At 39.3% G+C, this 20,281-nt stretch overlaps 1 protein-coding gene across 3 annotated transcripts in view; it reads left to right on the top strand.

Annotated features, from left to right (window-relative positions):
* ASAH2 (N-acylsphingosine amidohydrolase 2) overlaps window positions 1–20,281 on the top strand; it is a 64,645-nt gene that overhangs the window by 20,222 nt on the left and 24,142 nt on the right. For all 3 annotated transcript variants that reach the window (XM_015460595.3, XM_059881972.1, XM_059881971.1), the window contains 7 exons: window positions 7,889–8,009; window positions 9,813–9,938; window positions 11,716–11,802; window positions 14,249–14,353; window positions 14,470–14,551; window positions 17,055–17,170; window positions 18,169–18,263. In XM_015460595.3, the coding sequence (XP_015316081.1) occupies window positions 7,889–8,009; window positions 9,813–9,938; window positions 11,716–11,802; window positions 14,249–14,353; window positions 14,470–14,551; window positions 17,055–17,170; window positions 18,169–18,263 (732 nt within the window). The remainder of the gene's footprint in view (window positions 1–7,888; window positions 8,010–9,812; window positions 9,939–11,715; window positions 11,803–14,248; window positions 14,354–14,469; window positions 14,552–17,054; window positions 17,171–18,168; window positions 18,264–20,281) is intronic.

The following is a 20,281-nucleotide window of genomic DNA, read 5'->3' as shown; positions in this document are numbered from 1 at the left end:
CTGTCAAGGTTATAATGATGCTTCTCCATCTGCTGTGCTTAACAGCCTGCAATAACTTTCTATTGTTTCTATAGCTCCTGTATGTTATCCTTGATGTAATTGCCCTTGCAATTGCCTCTTGTTGCATAGGGATAATTACTCTGAATACATTAAAAATGATCCAAAACATAAAGTCAAATTTGGGCTGCTAAGTAACTCAGCCACCATATGTAGGTACCTGCTGTGAGATAGAATCAATCCCAAGGTATGAGGAGTTTGGAAGCACAGCATCTCAGATTTACAGAGTATAAAGTCACCAAGTTTAAATTTCAGCTGAGGCCTACCGAAGTGATGCAACCTGCCCAGTGTCATGGCCAAGACTATTCACTATGAAAACCACGTTGAAGCTCATCATTTACTCTTTGCTACTCTCATTTTTATTTTCATTTCTTCACTTAAAAGTCTGCACCACTCACCTGCTGTATGCCAGGCAGTGCTTTCCAGTCCTTGAAATGATTCATTTCTAGTAAAAGGTCCTCAAGTCAGAAGTCAAATACCTTTGTCTGCGCTTCTTGAGCAAATCCTTTAAAATCTGAGACTCCACTTGTACATTTCTCAAATGTAGATGTATAATATGATAACATTCCTTCACATACAGATTGTTATGCATTCATTTATTTATTAAATATTGTAGAATACATGTGTTATGAACTGAACTAATACTATAGAATACACTAATGAGAAAAAAATCGATGTCCTAGGTATTGTTCCTTATAGAACTTATAGTCTATTGGTGGAGACAAAGGTGATCAAATAGTCATACAAACCGATGTATAATTATAACTGCATTAAGTGCTAAAAAAGGAAGGTATGCAGAGCTGTAAAGGAACTTGACTTGATCAGGGAAGTTGGGAAAGGCATCCCTGATGGCTCAGTGGGTGAAGAATCCAGCTGCAATGCAGGAGATACAGGAGACACGGGTTCTATCCCTGGGTCAGGAGATCCCCTGGAAGAGGAAATGGCAACACACTCCAGTGTTCTTACCTGGAAAATCCCAATGGACAGAGGAGCCTGGCAGGTTATTGTCCAAAGGGTTGCAAAGAGTCAGACATGACTGAGTACACATGCAGACGTCAGTTGTCCCCAAGGATAAGACAGTGGAACTGAAAACCAAGGCAGGTTGAGAATTAACCAGCAAAATGTGGGGGTGGAGAAGAGCATTTAACCCAGAAAAATATGTGCAAAAGTCATGTAGCCTGTTTGAGGAGTTGATAGAAGGTCTATGTGGCCGAAGTACAGAGGACAGTGAGGTAGGGTGTTGCGAATTAAAAGTTAGAGGCAGAGGTTGCTGCTGCTGCTAAGTCACTTCAGTCATGTCCGACTCTGTGTGACCCCATAGACGGCAGCCCGCCAGGCTCCGCTGTCCCTGGGATTCTCCAGGCAAGAACACTGGAGTAGGTTGTCATTTCCTTCTCCAATGCAGGAAAGTGAAAAGTGAAAATGAAGTTGCTCAGTCGTGTCCGACTCTTCGTGACCCCATGGACTGCAGCCCACCATGCTTCCCCCCCCCATGGGTGGTTAGGCTGAATTAAAATAAATACTCTTATCGGCCACTTCTTGCTTTACTACCGTTGCTTGTTTAATCAAACTATTTGGGTTGCAAGAATTTTGATTGCAGTAACTTAATGAACTTAATGGAATCACCCAAACCAAATATCTCTCCATTGACATTACTGGGAGTTTTTGTTTTTGTTTTTTTTTCCATCCAGGACTTTTAAAGAACACAAAATGAGTGAGAATGGACATCTCTTCTTTGGAGTAGAGATGGTCAATTCTCCAGGATACTGGCCACAGAGTTTACCTGTGACTTCAGAAGCTGTTCTCTGGCTATGGCTCATTGTCCTTCTTTAATTTGAGCAATCTGGTCTGTAGTCATGGCATCTGCTTGTTTTGCATTCAAGCTGTCTTTTGCATAAAATTCTGGGCCTAATAGCCCTTCCAATATAGCACAATGAAACATTCTTTGCTTTCCTTTTCCCAACTGTCTGTAATGGGGTGGGGCAAGGAGGAACATAAGACAGGTGAAAAAGAGATGTGTTGATTAGGTGTGTGTTAAGAGATGAATTAACTAATGCCAGGTGATGCCATAGACCTTGAAATTACAGTGGCTTAACACATGACAGATTTTAATGTACACATTTGCCATTCGTGCAAAATGTCATAAAATTTGGGTGGTCTTCTGCTCATTTGTTACTAGCAAGATTCACATGCTCCACCCTACCAGTGGAGTTGAGAACTAGAGGGCACACTGGTATTTTGTAAGCTCTCAAGTCCCTGTCATAAGAGGAAAGGGTTTCTTCATTTAATTATTTAAAGCTTATATTATATGGGGTGATATACATGTGTTGAATACACACAGGCACATGCATCATATATTTTAATATTGTATTTATCTTATTAACTATACATATATGTACACATAGCTTTGTATAATTTTTTTCCTTTCAATCATCATCTTTACTGCAGCAGCAGCAGTGTCAAAATCAACATAGCATCATCACAGTGAAGATTTATTCCATTCTTAGCATAGACCAGTCTGTGTGCTAAACACTTCAGATACATTTGTTCTCTTAATCGTCAAATGCCATGTAGTGGATACTACCTATCATGTTACAGATATGAACACTGAGTTTCAAATAGGTTAGGTATAATAACTTATGTCCAATGCCAGAGCTCTAAGCCACTAAAATGTATGGTCTCTGAATTAGTTTCTTAGGGTTTCCATAACAAATCACTAGAGACCTGCTGGTTTAAAACAGCAGAAATTTTTTCTGTCGCAGATCAAGAAGTGCCAGAAGTCTAAAGTCACGGTCTTGGAAGTGTCGGGTTAGTTTATTTCTCTCCCTCAGTTCTTGTCTCATTCCTACAAAGATGTGGAGCGATGGACGAAAGAGTTTAAAACAACAGACAAATTACAGTGCAGGCAGACAGATCTTTTATTGAACAGACATAGGAATTGTAGCAATCCCTCTCGACTTCCCCTTTTTACACTTCCCATCTCTTCCTCCTTTTGGTGGTGCCCTGTGGACTGCAGCCATGAAATTAAAAGATGCTTACTCCTTGGCAGGAAAGTTATGACCAACCTAGATAACATATTCAAAAGCAGAGACATTACTTGGCCAACAAAGGTCCGTCTAGTCAAAGCTATGGTTTTTCCTGTGGTCATGTACGGATGTGAGAGTTGGACTGTGAAGAAGGCTGAATGCCAAAGAATTGATGCTTTTGAACTGTGGTGTTGGAGAAGACTCTTGAGAGTCCCTTGGACTGCAAGGAGATCCAACCAGTCCATTCTAAAGGAGATCAGCCCTGGGATTTCTTTGGAAGGAATGATGCTGAGGCTGAAACTCCAGTACTTTGGCTACCTCATGTGAAGAGTTGACTCATTGGAAAAGACTCTGATTCTGGGAGGGATTGGGGCTAGGAGGAAAAGGGGACGACAGAGGATGAGATGGCTGGATGGCATCACTGACTCGATGGACGTGAGTCTGAGTGAACTCTGGAAGTTGGTGATGTACAGGGAGGCCTGGCGTGCTGCAATTCATGGGATCACAAAGAGTCAGACACGACTGAGCGACTGAACTGAACTGAACTGTGCAAAATAGGGCTTGTATCCACCACCAATAAGGAAAGGAAATGCAAATGGACATATACTCAAGGCTGATTGACAGTTGCAACTTATGTAACACCAGGCTTTGTTGCACATGTCTTCCCATAATTCGGTCTGTTATAATCAGACATATACATATGTAGAATATTTATGAATCCTTAATGGGCTCCTAGATGTCTAAGGTTACTTGAGGAAGCCCCCGAGGTTAGTTTGTATCCACTGTGTGCAGAGAGCACCTGCGTAGAAGTTGGAAAAGTCTCTGTGGTTATTTTTGTAGTATATCTGTGAGCCCTCCTGGATGTGTCTGGGATGGGGTTTAGAGATCAACCTGCATCCTTTTTGTCTAGGACACTCCTGGCTGCTCATGCCTAACTTCCTACCTAACGGTAAGGTTGGTTATTTCTGGAGGCTCTGAGGGAGAATCACTTCCATGCCTTCCTCTTAGCTTCTGGTGACTGCCAGCAATCCTATCCTTGGCTTATAGATACATCACTCCAGTTTGTGCCTCCATCTTCACATTTCCTACCTCCTCATATCTGGGTGTCTCTCTGTCGCTTTCCTCTTGTTATGAGGGCACCAGTCATTGGACTTAAGACCCAACCAAGGATAGTATGATTTTACCTTGTTTACATCTGTAAAAATTCTGTTTCCAAATAAGATCCCATTATGAGGTTCTGCTAGGCATGAATTTTGGGGTGACACTTTTGAGTCCAGATGACACCACCCTTATGGCAGAAAGTGAAGAAGAACTAAAGAGCCTCTTGATGAAAGTGAAAGAGGAGAGTGAAAAAGTTGGCTTAAAGCTCAACATTCAGATAACTAAGATCATGGCGTCTGGTCCCATCACTTCATGGGAAATAGATGGGGAAACAGTGGCAACAGTGGCTGACTATTTTTTTGGGCTCCAAGATCACTGCAGATGGTGACTGTAGCCATGAAATTAAAAGATGCTTACTCCTTGAAAAGAAAGCTATGACCAACCTAGACAGCATATTAAAAAGCAGAGATATTACTTTGTTAACAAAGGTCCATCTAGTCAAGGCTATGGTTTTTCCAGTGGTCATGTATGGATGTGAGAGTTGGACTATAAAGAAAGCTGAGTGCTGAAGAATTGATGCTTTTGAACTGTGGTGTTGGAGAAGACTCTTGAGAGTCCCTTGGACTGCAAGGGGATCCAACCAGTCCATTCTGAAGGAGACCAGTCCTGGCTGTTCATTGGAAGTACTGATGTTGAAGCTGAAACTCCAATACTTTGGCCACCTGATGAGAAGAGCTGACTCATTTGAAAAGACCCTGATGCTGGGAAAGATTGAGGGCAGGAGGAGAAGGGGACAACAGAGGATGAGATGGTTGGATGGCATCACTGACTCAATGGACATGGGTTTGGGTGGACTCTGGGAGTTGGTGATGGACAGGGAGGCCTGGTGTGCTGTGGTTCATGGGTCTCAAAGAGCAGAACAGGACTGAGCGACTGAACTGAACAGTGTACTATATTGTATTTGTCCAAAGATCTCCCATGTTGTCACACATTTCCAAGACCACTGCCTTTGAATGGAGGTACAATGTTCTTGTTCTCCCCTTTGGTGGACACTTAGGTTGGAGATGGCCATACCTGGCGCATAGGACTTGCTGCATAGCACATAAAGATGCTGCGTTCTCTGGGCTGATGGAGGTGTGCTTCAGTTGGGAGCTGAGTGGGAGCCAGATTTCAGCCTTCACTTACCCCTTTGCCAGTCACCTTTGTTCAGACCTTGGCTTCCATGTGAAGAGGGCAGCTCAGATCTGAGAGAACAGAACCTGCGATGGGTTATTACTGTTTCAGAATGTTTAAAGAGCTCATTTCTGCATTTGGCTTTTCACAACAGGAAATACACAATGTCCGAATTGAAAGAAACACTAGAAATACTTCAGTTACACAGGAAGAGAGAATAATTATTCTGTATTAATCTGCAGTTTATCGATTCACTGTGTATGTGTGTGTGCTCAGTTGTGTCTGATTCTTTGGGATACTATGGACTGTAGCCTGCCAGGCTTTTCAGTTCATGGAATTTTCCAGGCAAGAATACTGGAGGGGGTTGCCAGTTCCTTCTCCAGGGTACCTTCCTAACACAAGGATCAAACCCCTCTCTCCTGAGTCTCCTGCAATGGCAGGCAGATTCTTTACCATTGAGCATGATGGAAATTGATTTTTCAGAAGTTTTTTAGAAATTTGAACTAACTTTGCTACTTACAATGATTAGATCTCAAATCTCTTGACTTTTCTCAGTACCGGGATTGCATCATGGTGAATCAAGTAGAGTCTTGCTCTAGCTGTGACATTATTTTAAAGTCATTGTTTCGAAATGCTTATTATCAAGGACATCAACATCTTTTTATGGCTGTATTCTCACTTCTTTTGAAACTACCTAAACCTTTCTTCCTCTCTTTTGAACTTTACTTAGATGAATATTTTTTGACCAGATAAAATAAATGGTAAGTGTTTTTAAAATTAAAATGACCACTTTTCTGCATATCTTTATAAATATTCATCTCTTACCAAAGTACTTTGTTTGCTTTAACAAGCCTGATATTTTTATAGCATATATTTTAAAGGGCAGAGGAGGAAAGATACAGCATCTTCCTATTCCTGAAATGCAAATAACTTTTCTGATTACTATTTTTTTCAGTTTGGTAGAGAAAAGTTCAATCAATTTTCTGAGGCCTAAAGTAAATGAAAATTAATAATTCAAGTTTATAGTCTAATTAGTAGGCCAAAATTTTTTGCTTTTGCTTTCTCCCCAGATATTATGGTTCCTTGATGGCAGATATTATATTATGGTTCCTTGATGGCAGAGAACATACCTGACTCTAGTGTTGAGGTTTAACATAATGCCAACCACATTATGCATTCATTTTGATTGAATGAAAAGATCAACTTCCCTCTCTCCTTCCCCTCATCCTTTCTACCCTGGTCCCCCTGACCATCCAGTCTCTGAACACACTGCATCTTTTCCTTCCTATCTCCATACTTTTGTTGCAGATGACTTTTCTCTAGTCATTCCCCTGCCAAGTTCCTACTCATCTTTTAAGTGCCAGCTCAGATGTCACATTTTTCAAGGGTGAAGCATTTTTCAAGGGTGAGGTGATGCTTCATTCATCTCTATGTTCCTGGTGTCTGGCACAGAGCCAGAGTTAACTACATGTATATTGAACGAGCTATTGAATGTTCAGTTTTGTGCACCATATGACTTGGGTAAAAATATTTTAAAAGCTTTTTGTGAAGAAAAATCAAAAGATTTTTTAAAAATCCTAAATTAGCTTGAAAAGTTATGAATTGGAATCTCTCTTTTCTTGAGTATTCCTGATAGTCTGCTATACAGCCTTCTATCCTGTACACACCTTTTTCACCTGGGTGGAGGTTTGATCTTATGAAAGCCACTGGACAAGGTGTCACAAGGCCCAAGCTTTAGCCTTGGTCCTCTATGACAAGTGGGCCACCATATTGCTTCTTTGAGATACCTTGTACCGTGCAGGTAATAAGAGCCTACCTCTCAGGGTTGCTGTGAAGTTAAAATGAGGTAACAGATGTGAAATTAACTTGTAAACTCTATAGCTTTACAATTAAACAAGGTATTACCATGCATAAGGGTATACTGAATTAGGCATAGCATCCTCTTTCATACCCCTGTGCATTTATTCTGCTGTTCTTTCTCCCTGGAATGCCTTTAAGAATTAATTGCTAGTCATCTGTGGTCCCCAAACACTTTATGACTCCTTATTTATAGCATTTGTCACACTGTATCAAGGCCATTTGTTTACATCTTTGTCCTCTGCAAGATTCTAGAGTAAACTGATTGATTCAGTGCTTGGTACACTGCAGACTCTTGGTAAATGTCTATTGAATTGGATAGGATTGATTCAAATAATTATTATGTATGTACCTGCCTGAAGGACAAAGTCTATGTTGATACATTTCTGTAGGTATATTGTCGGGTAACTACCCAGTATTGGCTCTTGTTAAAAGCTTACAATAGAAGAAGACAGTAATGGAATATTTGTAATAATAATTTTGTATTCTTAATTTAAGTGATCAGACTTCTTGAGTATATTATTTGTAATTTAAGTTCATTAACAATGAAAGAATACCTATTGTCAATAGCACTTTTTTTCCCCTTCTGGTGGAAACTTAAGCTCCCAGATATCATTTGTGACTCCATTTATTTGGTTCTCACCATTAACTTGGGTCTTCTTGTTCTTTTACAGCTGGTTTGCCATCCACCCAGTCAGCATGAAAAACACCAATCATCTTGTAAATAGTGACAACGTAGGTTATGCATCTTACCTTTTTGAGCAAGAGAAGAACAAAGGTTATCTACCTGGAGAGGTGAGAATTTATGTCACTGAAAGCTTCATCTTAATTACTGAGTATCATCATTCATGCAGTGTTCAGAATAGCTGATTCAGATCTTCAGAGGAAAGTGTCATCATGGATATCACATACTGAGAATTCTCCATCCTCTCTTATCAGGAAAGACAAAATTTAAATGATTATTGACTTTGTGTCAAATACTACTTATATTGATGACTTCATAAAGTTTCAGTTAGTTGGATTAGGAAGAACAAATTAAAGATTTTTGCAACATATAATAGTTTTTGATCAACTTGGATATGAGATATGAGAAACTGTTGATGTTTACTTTTGTTTTCAAAAATATAAAATTATTAAGCACCTTCTTAATGCTGTAGGAATCCAAATGAGGGCAGGGAATGAGTTCTCTTCTCTGGTCCAGCCTTCCCTCTTAAGTTCCTTTGAAAGACTTTGTTCTACTTTCCTGCTGCTGCTGCTGCTGCTGCTAAGTCACTTCAGTCGTGTCCGACTCTGTGCGACCCCATCGACGGCAGCCCACCAGGCTCCGCCGTCCCTGGGATTCTCCAGGCAAGAACACTGGAGTGGGTTGCCATTTCCTTCTCCAATGCATGAAAGTGAAAGTGAAGTCGCTCAGTCCTGTCTGACTCTTAGTGACCCCGTGGACTGCAGCCTACCAGGCTCCTCCATCCATGGGATTTTCCGGTCAACAGTACTGGAGTGGGGTGTCATTGCCTTTTCCGTACTTTCCTGCAATATGGCCTAAGTCAGAGACAATCCTAATCCATTAGACTGGTATTTGAAATGCAGTGAGTGATGGGATCAGAGCTGGGGGGGTCCCAGAATCTAGTCCGTGTACTTCAGGAAGCTTGTCGGCTCTGTGTAGATTGTGGACTGCTGATAGGTAAGTGGTGAGGAAGGACCCTGCTCTGCTTAACCACAGCATCCAAACCCGAAATGCAGGAGGATATATGACGAGATGAGAACCCCAGGCCCTAGACTAGACTAAGTGTTCTGTTGTAACAATACTAGCCCCATGAACATTTGGCTTGACTTTTTAGCTCCTTTATTGACAATCTTCTATTTGATTTTTCATTTTAGCCTGTTTTTTAGGAAAAAGGAAGTAATTTCCCATTATTTTTTTTAGTATAAGAAATGACACATAGTCTCCTATGCTTGATTATCTCTTTCCTTAAGTAAATTTAAGACACTTAAGGTGAAATGGTAGACCAGTTAGGTTGAGATTAAGGTCTTACCCTACTGAAAAAAGATTATATGTAGTTATTTCTGGTTGAAGAGATAGAGAAAAGATATGTGGAGGGCAAGTCTGGATGGTGGATGCTAATATTTAGGTTCAGTTGTACAGCAGAAATATCCAGATTGACTCTTTACTTTTTAAGCCAATAGGCTATTTATTTTTAAAGGAAAAATGGGTCTCTGAGTTCCAAGTACAACGCCAAACATGAGATTATGGGTCGGCATTTTATAACTTGTTGCACAATGTCGGCATTTTATAACTTGTTGCACATTGTATTTCTTGTCAAAATGTTGCTGTTTGAGACACAAATTTGAAACTCTCTTAAGATAGTTTCACTGATAATTGGAATATTGTGAGTAATAATATATATGTTGACTGCAATGTGAGTCTTTACAGAAACAAAAATCTTTCTCAGAATATTGTACCTGAGAAATATCCTCCTTTTATCCTGCGCAAATGATTTTGAATAGTTCACCAGAGTGGGTTGAATGTCTGCCTTTTTAATGGAACTCATTGCAGTAAATAAGAAAGTATACAAGGCAATTGGATGTTTCTTTTGGCAGGGACCGTATGTAGCAGCTTTTGCTTCATCAAATCTGGGAGATGTTTCCCCCAATGTTCTTGGCCCGCAATGCACCAACACGGGAGAGTCTTGTGATAACGCCAATAGCTCTTGTCCCATTGGTGGGGTAGGTAATAATGACATTAAATCTTTGTTTTTGCATCTCACAGACATTTTATGTTTAAGTAATCACTGTTTATTTACAATTATGTTCTCCTCAAGTATACTCTGGCCTACTTACTGCTAGCATTTGCTCTTCTCAAAAGCACCCACTAAATTTTGATTGGATAAAATTATAGTTTTCCATTTGATGCTTATATTTTTTGAATGGTAAGACAATTTAGTAAATGTCACAGATTAAATATCCTTTCCTAAACTTGGACAGCTTGATACATTTTGCCTTGGCATTTCTGAAGTCACAATTTAGTACAAAAACTGCCTGCCTGAGACATTTCTCTCCGATTGTCACGTCTTTAGGGTTTTTCTAAAAATGTAACATCAAAATTCTTTTTCTTATAAATTACAAAACAGAAAAAAGTGTTGCTGTGAAAACTTGAGGCTTCACTTGTAGCTCAGTTGGTAAAGAATCTGCCTGCAACACAGGAGACCCAGTTTCAATTCCTGGATCAGGAAGATCTCCTGGAGAAGGAAATGGCAACCCACTCCAGCATTCTTGCCTAGAGAAGCCCATGAACAGAGGAGCCTGGCAGGCTACAGTCCATGAGGTTGCAAGAGTCGGATATGACTTAGCAACTACACCACCACCACCACAAAAACTCAAACCACATGGAAATCTTAAAGAGCAGTAAAAAGTGAAAGTCCCTGCTTACCTTCCTCCCCTCCACCTGCTCCTTTTCCCCCAAATTACCACTATCACACCTGTTCCTACATGTGTGCATCCATGAACAATATTTTATAACTTATTTATTAAGATTTTTTTTTGTTTTTGTCCAGAATTTGGGTTTTCTACCTAATTTGTCTTTTAAAAATCTCTTAATCACTCGAGATAGTTCTGTGTAGTAAGCTTTACACTCAACAAGTGAGGCTATACCACTGTTTATTTAACTGCTTCCCCTCATCTGCATTTAGATTTTCCACCTTTGACATGAGCAGCAGGGTCTAGTTTCTGGTTCTTATTCTTTGTGTTTACAGAATATTTCACCTGTGATTTTGCTTTTATCAAACACTATGTTTGGGCTATTTATTTTATCCCAGTCAAGTTCATCCACCCAATGAGAAATATATTTTTAACAATTATACTTTTCTCTTCTACTTTACTATTTTATATAGAAAGTCTTCCTATTGTAAAGCAATGATACCCCAATTTTTAAAAAAGTAAGAAAAAAGTCTTCCTACACCAGAAACTAATACAACATTTTTAATCAATTATAATTCAATGAAAAAAAGTCTTTGTTACCCTTCATTTACAAAATTTTTACACATTATTAATTCACATTAGAGTGGATGATTATTTGTTAAATTCCAAAATTCATACATGAAATGGTTAAATAAATTATGATACGTATTTGCAATAGAATAGTATGCATCAATTTTATGTCTTATGTTGAAATAGATGAATTCTAGCAACGTTCATTGCTCTAATTCCAGAATGATTTTGTTTTTCATAATCTGTAAATTGGGGGAACATCTGGAAAGAGATGCTGGAATGTGGCTTTAAAAAAAAAAAAATCTCGTTGCTGGGACTTCCCTAGTGGTCCAGTGGTTAAGACTCTGCTTCCTGTGCAGGGAACTTGGATCCAGTCCCTGGCTGGTTGGGGAACAAATGTCCGACAGGCCACACAGCCAAAAAGAAAGTCTGTTTGCACAGATTCGCTTTTTATTTTCCATCCCTTGAAAGAATCACTTATTTCACTAAGAACGTATCTCGCTTCATTTTGTTCCAGCCTAGCATGTGTGTGGCTATGGGACCTGGACAGGATATGTTTGAAAGTACACAAATCATAGGACGGATAATATATGACAAAGCAAAGGTAAGCTGTGGGCCCTGCTGCTTTTATCGTCATTCAAAACTATACTTTAAAATCCACTGACATTTTTCATTGGGAAGTTGGTCTTTGTGAGGAAGACAGCAAGAGCTCAAGCTGCGCCAAGGAGTCTGAAGGTATGAATGCTGTTTATTGTCAATCAGGAAGGTTGTTTCACATACCGCACAGGAGCCTCTCTCTGACTGCTTGTGACTGACTTCCTACAGGAAGTACATTTAAAAGCAGGTAATCAGGAAAACATTCTTTCAGCCAGAGTGCTTGCTTCAGGCAGTTAGATGATAGATTGTAGTTTTCAATTAATGTAGTATCAGATATGACCATACTGACCCAAATTCTCAGAAGTCTCTGGGGCCTTTGCCTGCCAAGTCTCCTGGCCATTTCCTATCTTTTCTTTTGGGACAAGATAAAGCTGAGTGGCACAATTCCCAGTTCTTGCAGTTTGCATTCAGATTAGCCCTTGGTCTTTTTTGATATGGCACAGATCATCCATCTTATTTAAAAGATCTTTTGATGAAGAATCTGGTTTCCAGAGAGCTTACTACCAGTTACTCTACCCTCCTTCCTCTCCTAAATTTTACCTTCTAGTATGCTCACATAGTTTGTATCAGCTCCCATGAAGATGTTTCCAGGGGAAAAGACCAAGGAAAACTTTGAGCTCAACCATCGCTAATAAAGATAGTTAAATCTCTGCCTTTTTATAGCTTCAGTTCAGTTCAGTTCAGTCGCTCAGTCATGTCCGACTCTTTGTGACCTCATGGACTGTAGCCCTCCAGGCTCCTCCATCCATGGGTTTCTCCAGGCAAGAATACTGGAGTGGGTTGCCATTTCCTTTTCCAGGGGAATCTTTCCAACCCACGGATCGAACCCAGGTCTCCCGCACTGCAGGCAGTCACTTTAACCTCTGGCTTTAATGAGCATGCCCATCAGTGTGTGTGTGTGTGTGTGTGTGTGTGTTTATGTAAATATTGTGTCTCAAGGGTTCTAAACTGTTTCAGGAGCAATTAAGGAAGAACAAAACACCTTTAAAAACAGAAGACACCAGCCAGCCTAATTGCTGCAGTTTCTTTTTAATTACTGTGGTCTCATCAGCGGATTGTTCTAAATTAACAGATTCTATTTAGGGTGTACACCTGTGACACAATTTGGCATCAGAAATTTTAATACCATTCTAAGCCTAGAGACATTGAGATCGGTCCCACATTCTCAGCAAGGCACAACTTTCCTCTTAATGAGGCAGGCAGTCCTACAGGACTTAAGAGACTCAACAACACAACAACAACAAAATCAGGGGAGGTGGGCTGCAGCTGGTGTTTCTGACTTATCTCTTGAGTTCCCACACAGCAGCGGAAACTGGAATGGCAATAGAATGAAAATGAGTTAGGTGTCAGGCATGGGCACTAGTGCTGAAGCAGGGTTTGCCTCCTCTACTGTAGGATAGAGATGAATAAAAACAAACATTGCCAGGGGCCTCCTTGGTGTTTCAATGCTTAGACTTCACTTTCCAGTGCTGACTGATCCCTGGTAGATAAGCTAAGATCCCACATGCCTCAGGCCAAAAAACCAAAACACAGAACAGAAGCAATACTGTAACCGATACAATAAAGACTTGAAAGAACACAAGCATTTCTAAATACATTTTTATTCACATTTCCCATAAGATTAAAAAAGAAATTCATATATTTCTCATAAGATTAAAAAAGCATCAATTGATCCTATTGGAAAAAAAGACCATCAAAAGATGGACCGTGGGTGAGAGAACTGATGCAGATGAAGTGGCTCCTGAATTCTCTCAAGTCCCTCTTTGGTATTAGCCCCTGCCAGAGAACTCAAGGACTATGAGAGGGAAAACTCCATGAGAGTCCCTGGGGAAAAACTCTTGTTCTCTGCAAAGAAGATAATTTGGTCCGTCTACTCCTAACCTGCCTTGGTGGCTCAGATGGTGAAGAATCTGCCTGTGATGCAGTTGACTGGGATTTGATCCCTGGATGGGGAAGGTCACCTAGAGAAGGGAATGGCTACCCACTCCAGTATTCTTGCCTGAAGAATCCCATGGACAGAGGAACCTGGTGGGCTACATTACAGTCCATGGGGTTGCAGAGTTGGACATGACTGAGCAACTAAGGCTTTCACTCCTAACCTTAAAATTTCTTGACTGTCTTTCCAGTGAGGTTGGAGCATCTTGTGCCATAGCCTGCATTGCTGGAATGTCGTATTTGTGGGCAATAAACCCAGGTCAACAGTCTCAGGGCCTTCAGGTTTCTGGGAAGTCACTGTGGGTTTGGTGGAGAGTTGAAAATGCTCTGGCTAATCAGCCAGCACCACATTACTTGACTGAAAGATGCTTTTCCAAATTGGCACTTTTTGGGTAAAAGTGTATAGTATTCATTTTAGCTCGTTTGCTTTTCATGGTAAGGCTGTGTGGGTTTTCTAGGAACTGTATGAGTCTGCCTCCCAGGAGGTAACTGGGCCACTGGCTTCAGCTCATCAGTGGGTGAATATGACGGATGTCACCGTCTGGCTCAATTCAACACACACAGTAAGTGTCACTGAGTCATACTGATTATGTGCCACAAGGGAGAAGCTCTGGGCTGATCTTATCGTTGAAGTTCAACTTCTGTTTCTTTTGTTTGTGTTAATTTTTTTTTCCTTTAGGTAAAAACGTGTAAACCAGCCTTGGGCTACAGTTTTGCAGCTGGTACAATCGATGGATTTGGAACCGTCAGTTTTACTCAGGGTGAGGTGCAGTCTGATCAGGTTTATGGTTCTAGATTCTGAACTTCAGGACTCTTTTCCTTAACAGGTTTTCACATAGCCACTACATTTACTATTTTAATTTCTAAAATTTAAGGGTAGGTAGGCTTTCCAGGTTTGTACATTATTTCTCAAGGGTCAGTATCTTTCATAATTTAGCTTTCCACGGATTCAGATAAGAATCAGAGATTCTCTCTGCATTTCAACCTGTGGAGGAATAGTTTTAAATTGGGCAGGAATGGAGTTGGAATGGTGCAGAGTAGGAGTGTCATTTTAACATCCACAATATGAATTGGCCCTTCCATCTGGTTATTAGTGTCTTTTTCCTGGAATTCTTTATTGGAGCCCAAATTCCTCAGAACAGAAGACTTTAGGAGCATAAAGCATGTGATCCTGGGTCTTCTTCCTGTGTGTATTTCCATGATTATTATAGGTTTTATACTTTATCCTGATTATCACTGTAATAACATGCATTGGAAAGTACACAAAGTTAAAAAAATTGAAAAGTAGCACCAACAGGCAATATTTTGGCTTATTTTATTCTGGTCTTCTATATACATGTATATTTTGGAACCATTAGTTGAAAAATAAATACAATTGTAACATAATACAGTTGGCATCATCTTGCCTGGCAATATTTCATCTAGCTTGGTCTAATGTTCTAAAATAAATAATTTTTGATAGCTTGATTGAGATGTAATTCACAAAACATAAAATTCAGTGGTTTTTAATGTGTTCACAGATACATGCAACCGTCACTGCCATCAATTGTAGAACGTTGTCATCACCTCAAAGAGAAACCCTGTACATTTTAGCCATCACAGCCCAGTCCCCGTCTCTTCCAGGCCTAAGAAGCCACGAATCTCTATCTCTATATTTACCTCTTCTGGACATTTCGTATAAATGGAATCATAAAAATACGTGGCTTTTTGTGTTGGCTTATTTCACTTAGCATCATGTTTTCAAGGTTCATCCCTGTTGTATCATGGATTCTAAAATAATTTCATTGCCTTTTTTCTTTTTAAAAATTGTTTTATTGAGGTAGAGTTGATTTCAGTGTAGTGTTAATTTCTGCTGTACAGCAAAGTGCCTCAGTTATACACAAATGTGTATATATATAATGTATATATATATACATATTCTTTTTCATTTTCTTTTCCCTTGTGATTTATCACAGGATATTCAATATAGTTTCCTATGTTATACAGTAGAATCTTGTTTTTTATCCATTCTCTATATAATAGTTGCATCTGCTAATCCCAAGCTCCCAATCCAGCCCTCCCCCTTGGCAATCACATCTGTTCTCTATGTCTGTGAGTCTATTTTGTAGATAAATTCATTTATGTCATATTGTGGCTGAATAATATTTCACCGTATGGTTTTGTTGGATTTTATTTATGCATTCCTCAGCTGATTGACATTTGGGTTGTTCTGTTTTGGGCTGTTAGGAATAATGCTGTTATAAATATTCACATCCAGGCTTTTGTGTGAGCATATGAGTTCATTTCTTTGGTACATGCCTGGAAGTGGAATTGCTGGATCACTATGGTAAAATTCTATGTTTAATTATTTGAGGAGCTACCAGAGTATTTTCAAGTCATTGCACAATTTTATGTTCTCATCAGTTTCTCTCTGAAGATTCTAATTTTTTCACATCCTCACCAATACTTGTTTTTATCTTCCTTTTTTTTGATTCTAGCTACCCCTGGGGTGTGGAGTGGTATCTCATTATGGTTTTAACTGGCGTTTTCCTGGGATATTGAGCATCTTTTCTTATGTTTGTTGGCCATTATTGTGTCTTACTTGGAGAAATATCTGTTCATGTATTTTTCTTATTTTTAAATTGGTCTATTTGTCTTTTTATTACTGAGCTAGAAGAGTTCTTTGAGAGTCCCATGTGTGCTCTATAAGTAGGTCCAAATAAGTTCATAGTAATTATATTTTCCTGATTATGTATTCTATGTTCTTAGGTTTTGTAGTTAACATAGCTTTTCCCTAGATTATGGGTGTTAGGCTTGGTGGTTTTTAATTGCTCGTGTGTGTGTATACACATAATTAAGTGGAGATCAAGAGAGGGTCTTTAGAGACCACAAGTTAAACAACTGGTACTTGAAACTGGAGATATCTTTTATAGCTTTCAAAATAGGAAAAGGATAATTCAGCTCATTGACCTGCATTTAATTATATCATATTTTAAAAATTGGCAACATGGTTGAGGAAGAGCAATAAAAACAAAACCTGAAAGATGTAGAACATGTATATTCTTTTACTCTATCAACCACATTGAGGATCTAATTAAATAATGGCTCCTACTTTAATATGAACAGGAAATTTTACCTCTTCTATTTTGCAAACTGTTTGAAATCATTGAACAGCAAACTTAATAAAATCTCTCAAAGTTCTGAAAGTATTGTTGTACAACATTTGTCAAAATGATGGTATTTTTCAGAGGGTTGCAATCATATTAATCATAACATTCCTAATAGGGATGACAGAAGGCGATTCATTTTGGGACACTCTTCGGGATCAGGTTCTGGGCAAGCCATCTGAAGAAATCAAAGAATGCCATAAACCAAAGCCAGTCCTTCTTCAGACTGGAGAGGTAATGCATTTGGATTATCATGGTGAAATTAGTATATTGTTATTTTTAAATTTATGAATTATCAGATATGAATAGGTCCGTGTTGAATAGTAGATCTGTGTATTATACAAATGTTCCCAAATTAAATTTTTAATATTAAAAATATGGATGCCATAAGTTTAAGGAAATAAGGGGTATGATTACTAAATATACTGACTTAGACTTTTACATCCATAGTAAATAATTGAAACAATTAGAACAGAGGAAAAGGAAGAATAAGATTAAGATGTATGAGCACAGAATTCCTCACAGAGAAAGACATCTCAGGTTATTTTCCAGAACTCAGGCAACATTATTAACTAAAGCAATATTCTTTAAATACCCTTTGGAACATGGATTTTCATATTCATGCCAGTGTTCATAATACCATGAATTTTTGATGTAGAAACAATTTTTAAATATAGTTTTTTTTTTTCTAAAATTTACTTAGAAGTTCTTCAAGAAGGAGAGGCAATGAAGAAATTGAAGGAATAGAGGGAAAGATTCTGTGCTAATCTGAACATGGTAAAGGATATAGTCTCTTGGAGAAGAAAAGTAAGGCAAGACTTAGCAACTGAAGATTTAAAGTGTTATACAGAGTAAAAAGAGAAATAATTAAGTTATTTCAAATGATGGTAATTCCTTGTTTGTCTTGTATAAGGATAGTCACCATGGTAATATAGGAGAACCTTGGTTATCTGTTACACATTGTGATTCCATAAAGATAAAGCCACCAAAAAGTTCATTGATGAGAACATAATTCCAGGTTAATGGGACACTGGTATTTGAAATTCACATATTAATTCTAGATAGAATATTTAATACTACATGACTTAGAAAAACACCTGTGACTGTAGGATAAGACACTCAAACAACTGGAAACATTGAATATCCATTAACAAAGGAAATTCTGTGAGCAGCATTGGTCTCGAGCAAAGAGAGTAATATTCCTAACACAGTTTTCATGCTTTGGTTCCTAGCTGTTAAATCCTCATCCCTGGCACCCAGATATCGTTGACGTTCAGATTGTTACTCTCGGGTTCTTGGCCATCACTGCCATCCCTGGGGAGTTCACGTAAGTTCCTTTTTTATTTTGTGAGATTTTTGTGATAGTTGTAGATGTGTTTCTGTTGAAATCACTTCTTATCATGGGCAGATAACCCTGTACTGACTCTTCTGTATCCTACTGTGCTATGTATGGCCAATAGTGACAAATATTCCCAACCCTCTTTTGGTGGGGCCTCTGAAGAATAAACCTCTTTATGCCTCTCACTAGTGGGTATCTTTTATTTTTTCTGAATGTTGAGCTTCAAGTTAACTTTTTCACTCTCCACTTTCACCTTCATCAAGAGGCTTTTTAGTTCCTCTTCACTCTCTGCCATAGGGGTGGTGTCATCTGCATATCTGAGGTTATTGATATTTCTCCCGGCAGTCTTGATTCCAGCTTGTGCTTCTTCCAGCCCAGTGTTTCTCATGATGTATTCTGCATAGAAGTTAAATAAGCAGGGTGACAATATACAGCCTTGACATACTCCTTTTCCTATTTGGAACCAGTCTGTTGTTCCATGTCCAGTTCTAACTGTTGCTTCCTGACCTGCATATAGGTTTCTCAAGATGCAGGTCAGGTGCTCTGGTATTCCCATCTCTTTGAGGGTTTTCCACAGTTTATTGTGATCCACACAGTCAAAGGCTTTGGCATAGTCAATAAAGCAGAAATATTAGAATGTTAAAGCACAACATTCAGAAAACGAAGATCATGGCATCTGGTCCCATCACTTCATGGGAAATTGATGGGGAAACAGTGGAAACAGTGTCAGACTTTATTTTTTGGGGGGCTCCAAAATCACTGCAGATGGTGACTGCAGCCATGAAATTAAAAAACACTTACGCCTTGGAAGAAAAGTTATGACCAACCTAGATAGCATATTGAAAAGCAGAGGCATTACTTTGCCAACAAATGTCCGTCTAGTCAAGGCTATGGTTTTTCCAGTGGTCATGTATGAATGTCAGAGTTGGACTGTGAAGAAAGCTGAGCACTGAAGAATTGATGCTTTTAAACTGTGGTGTTGGAGAAGACTCTTGAGAGTCCCTTGGACTGCAAGGAGATCCAACCAGTCCATTCTGAAGGAGATCAGCCCTGGGATTTCTTTGGAAGGAATGATGCTAAAGCTGAAACTCCAGTACTTTGGCCACCTCATGTGAAGAGTTGACTCATTGGAAAAGACTCTGATGCTGGGAGGGGTTGGGGGCAGGAGGAGAAGGGGACGACAGAGGATGAGATGGCTGGATGGCATCACAGACTCGATGGACATGAGTCAGAGTGAACTCCGGGAGTTGGTGATGGACAGGGAGACCTGGCATGCTGCGATTCATGGGGTCGCAAAGAGTCGGACACGACTGAGTGACTGAACTGAACTGAACTGAGTGGGTATCTTGAAGTAAATGTAAAAATTTGAGAAGTTATCATTCTAGATTAAAATTATGCAGTGCCTTATTATGTCAGCAGAAAGACTTTAAATAATATTAAAATACAGGAACATGAAACAATCAGTTTATGTATTAGAAGCATGGAAACATGTTTTAAATTTGCTCTTTATGCCATATTTCCTGTCTTAATAAGTAGCAATTTTGTATCTTTCCGTTGCTCAGGGCCTAAATCTCAGTCATCCTTGAGTTCTTTTTCAATTTTCCCTGCTTTAAATCCCTCAGCAAATTCTGCATGTTCTATTCAACACTTTCCATCATTCTGCCCCGACCCACCTCCTCCCCACTTGGGTCTAAGTCACCATTGCCTCTCCCTGGATTACTGCAATAACCATCTCACTTTCTTGCTTCTCCCTTATTCCTCTATAGTCTTTTCTCAACATTATAGCCAGAGATATCCCTATAAAGCATAAGTGAAATCATGTCACTTATCATAACCTTTCAATAGCTTCCCAACTCTCCAGAGAAACCTTCACACCCTTATAATATGCTGCAAGGCCCTCTGCGATCCTCTCTTCAGCAAACTGTCTGATCTGATTTTGTACCACTCTGTACAAAATTAATTTGCCTCAGTCATACCTGCTGCAGCCACCTTGGCTCCACTATAAT

This window comes from Bos taurus, chromosome 26 (assembly GCF_002263795.3).
Source record: "Bos taurus isolate L1 Dominette 01449 registration number 42190680 breed Hereford chromosome 26, ARS-UCD2.0, whole genome shotgun sequence".
Classification (NCBI taxonomy): domain Eukaryota; kingdom Metazoa; phylum Chordata; class Mammalia; order Artiodactyla; family Bovidae; genus Bos; species Bos taurus.
Note: the sequence above shows the minus strand (reverse complement) of the source record. Positions and strands in the feature narration are given on the sequence as shown.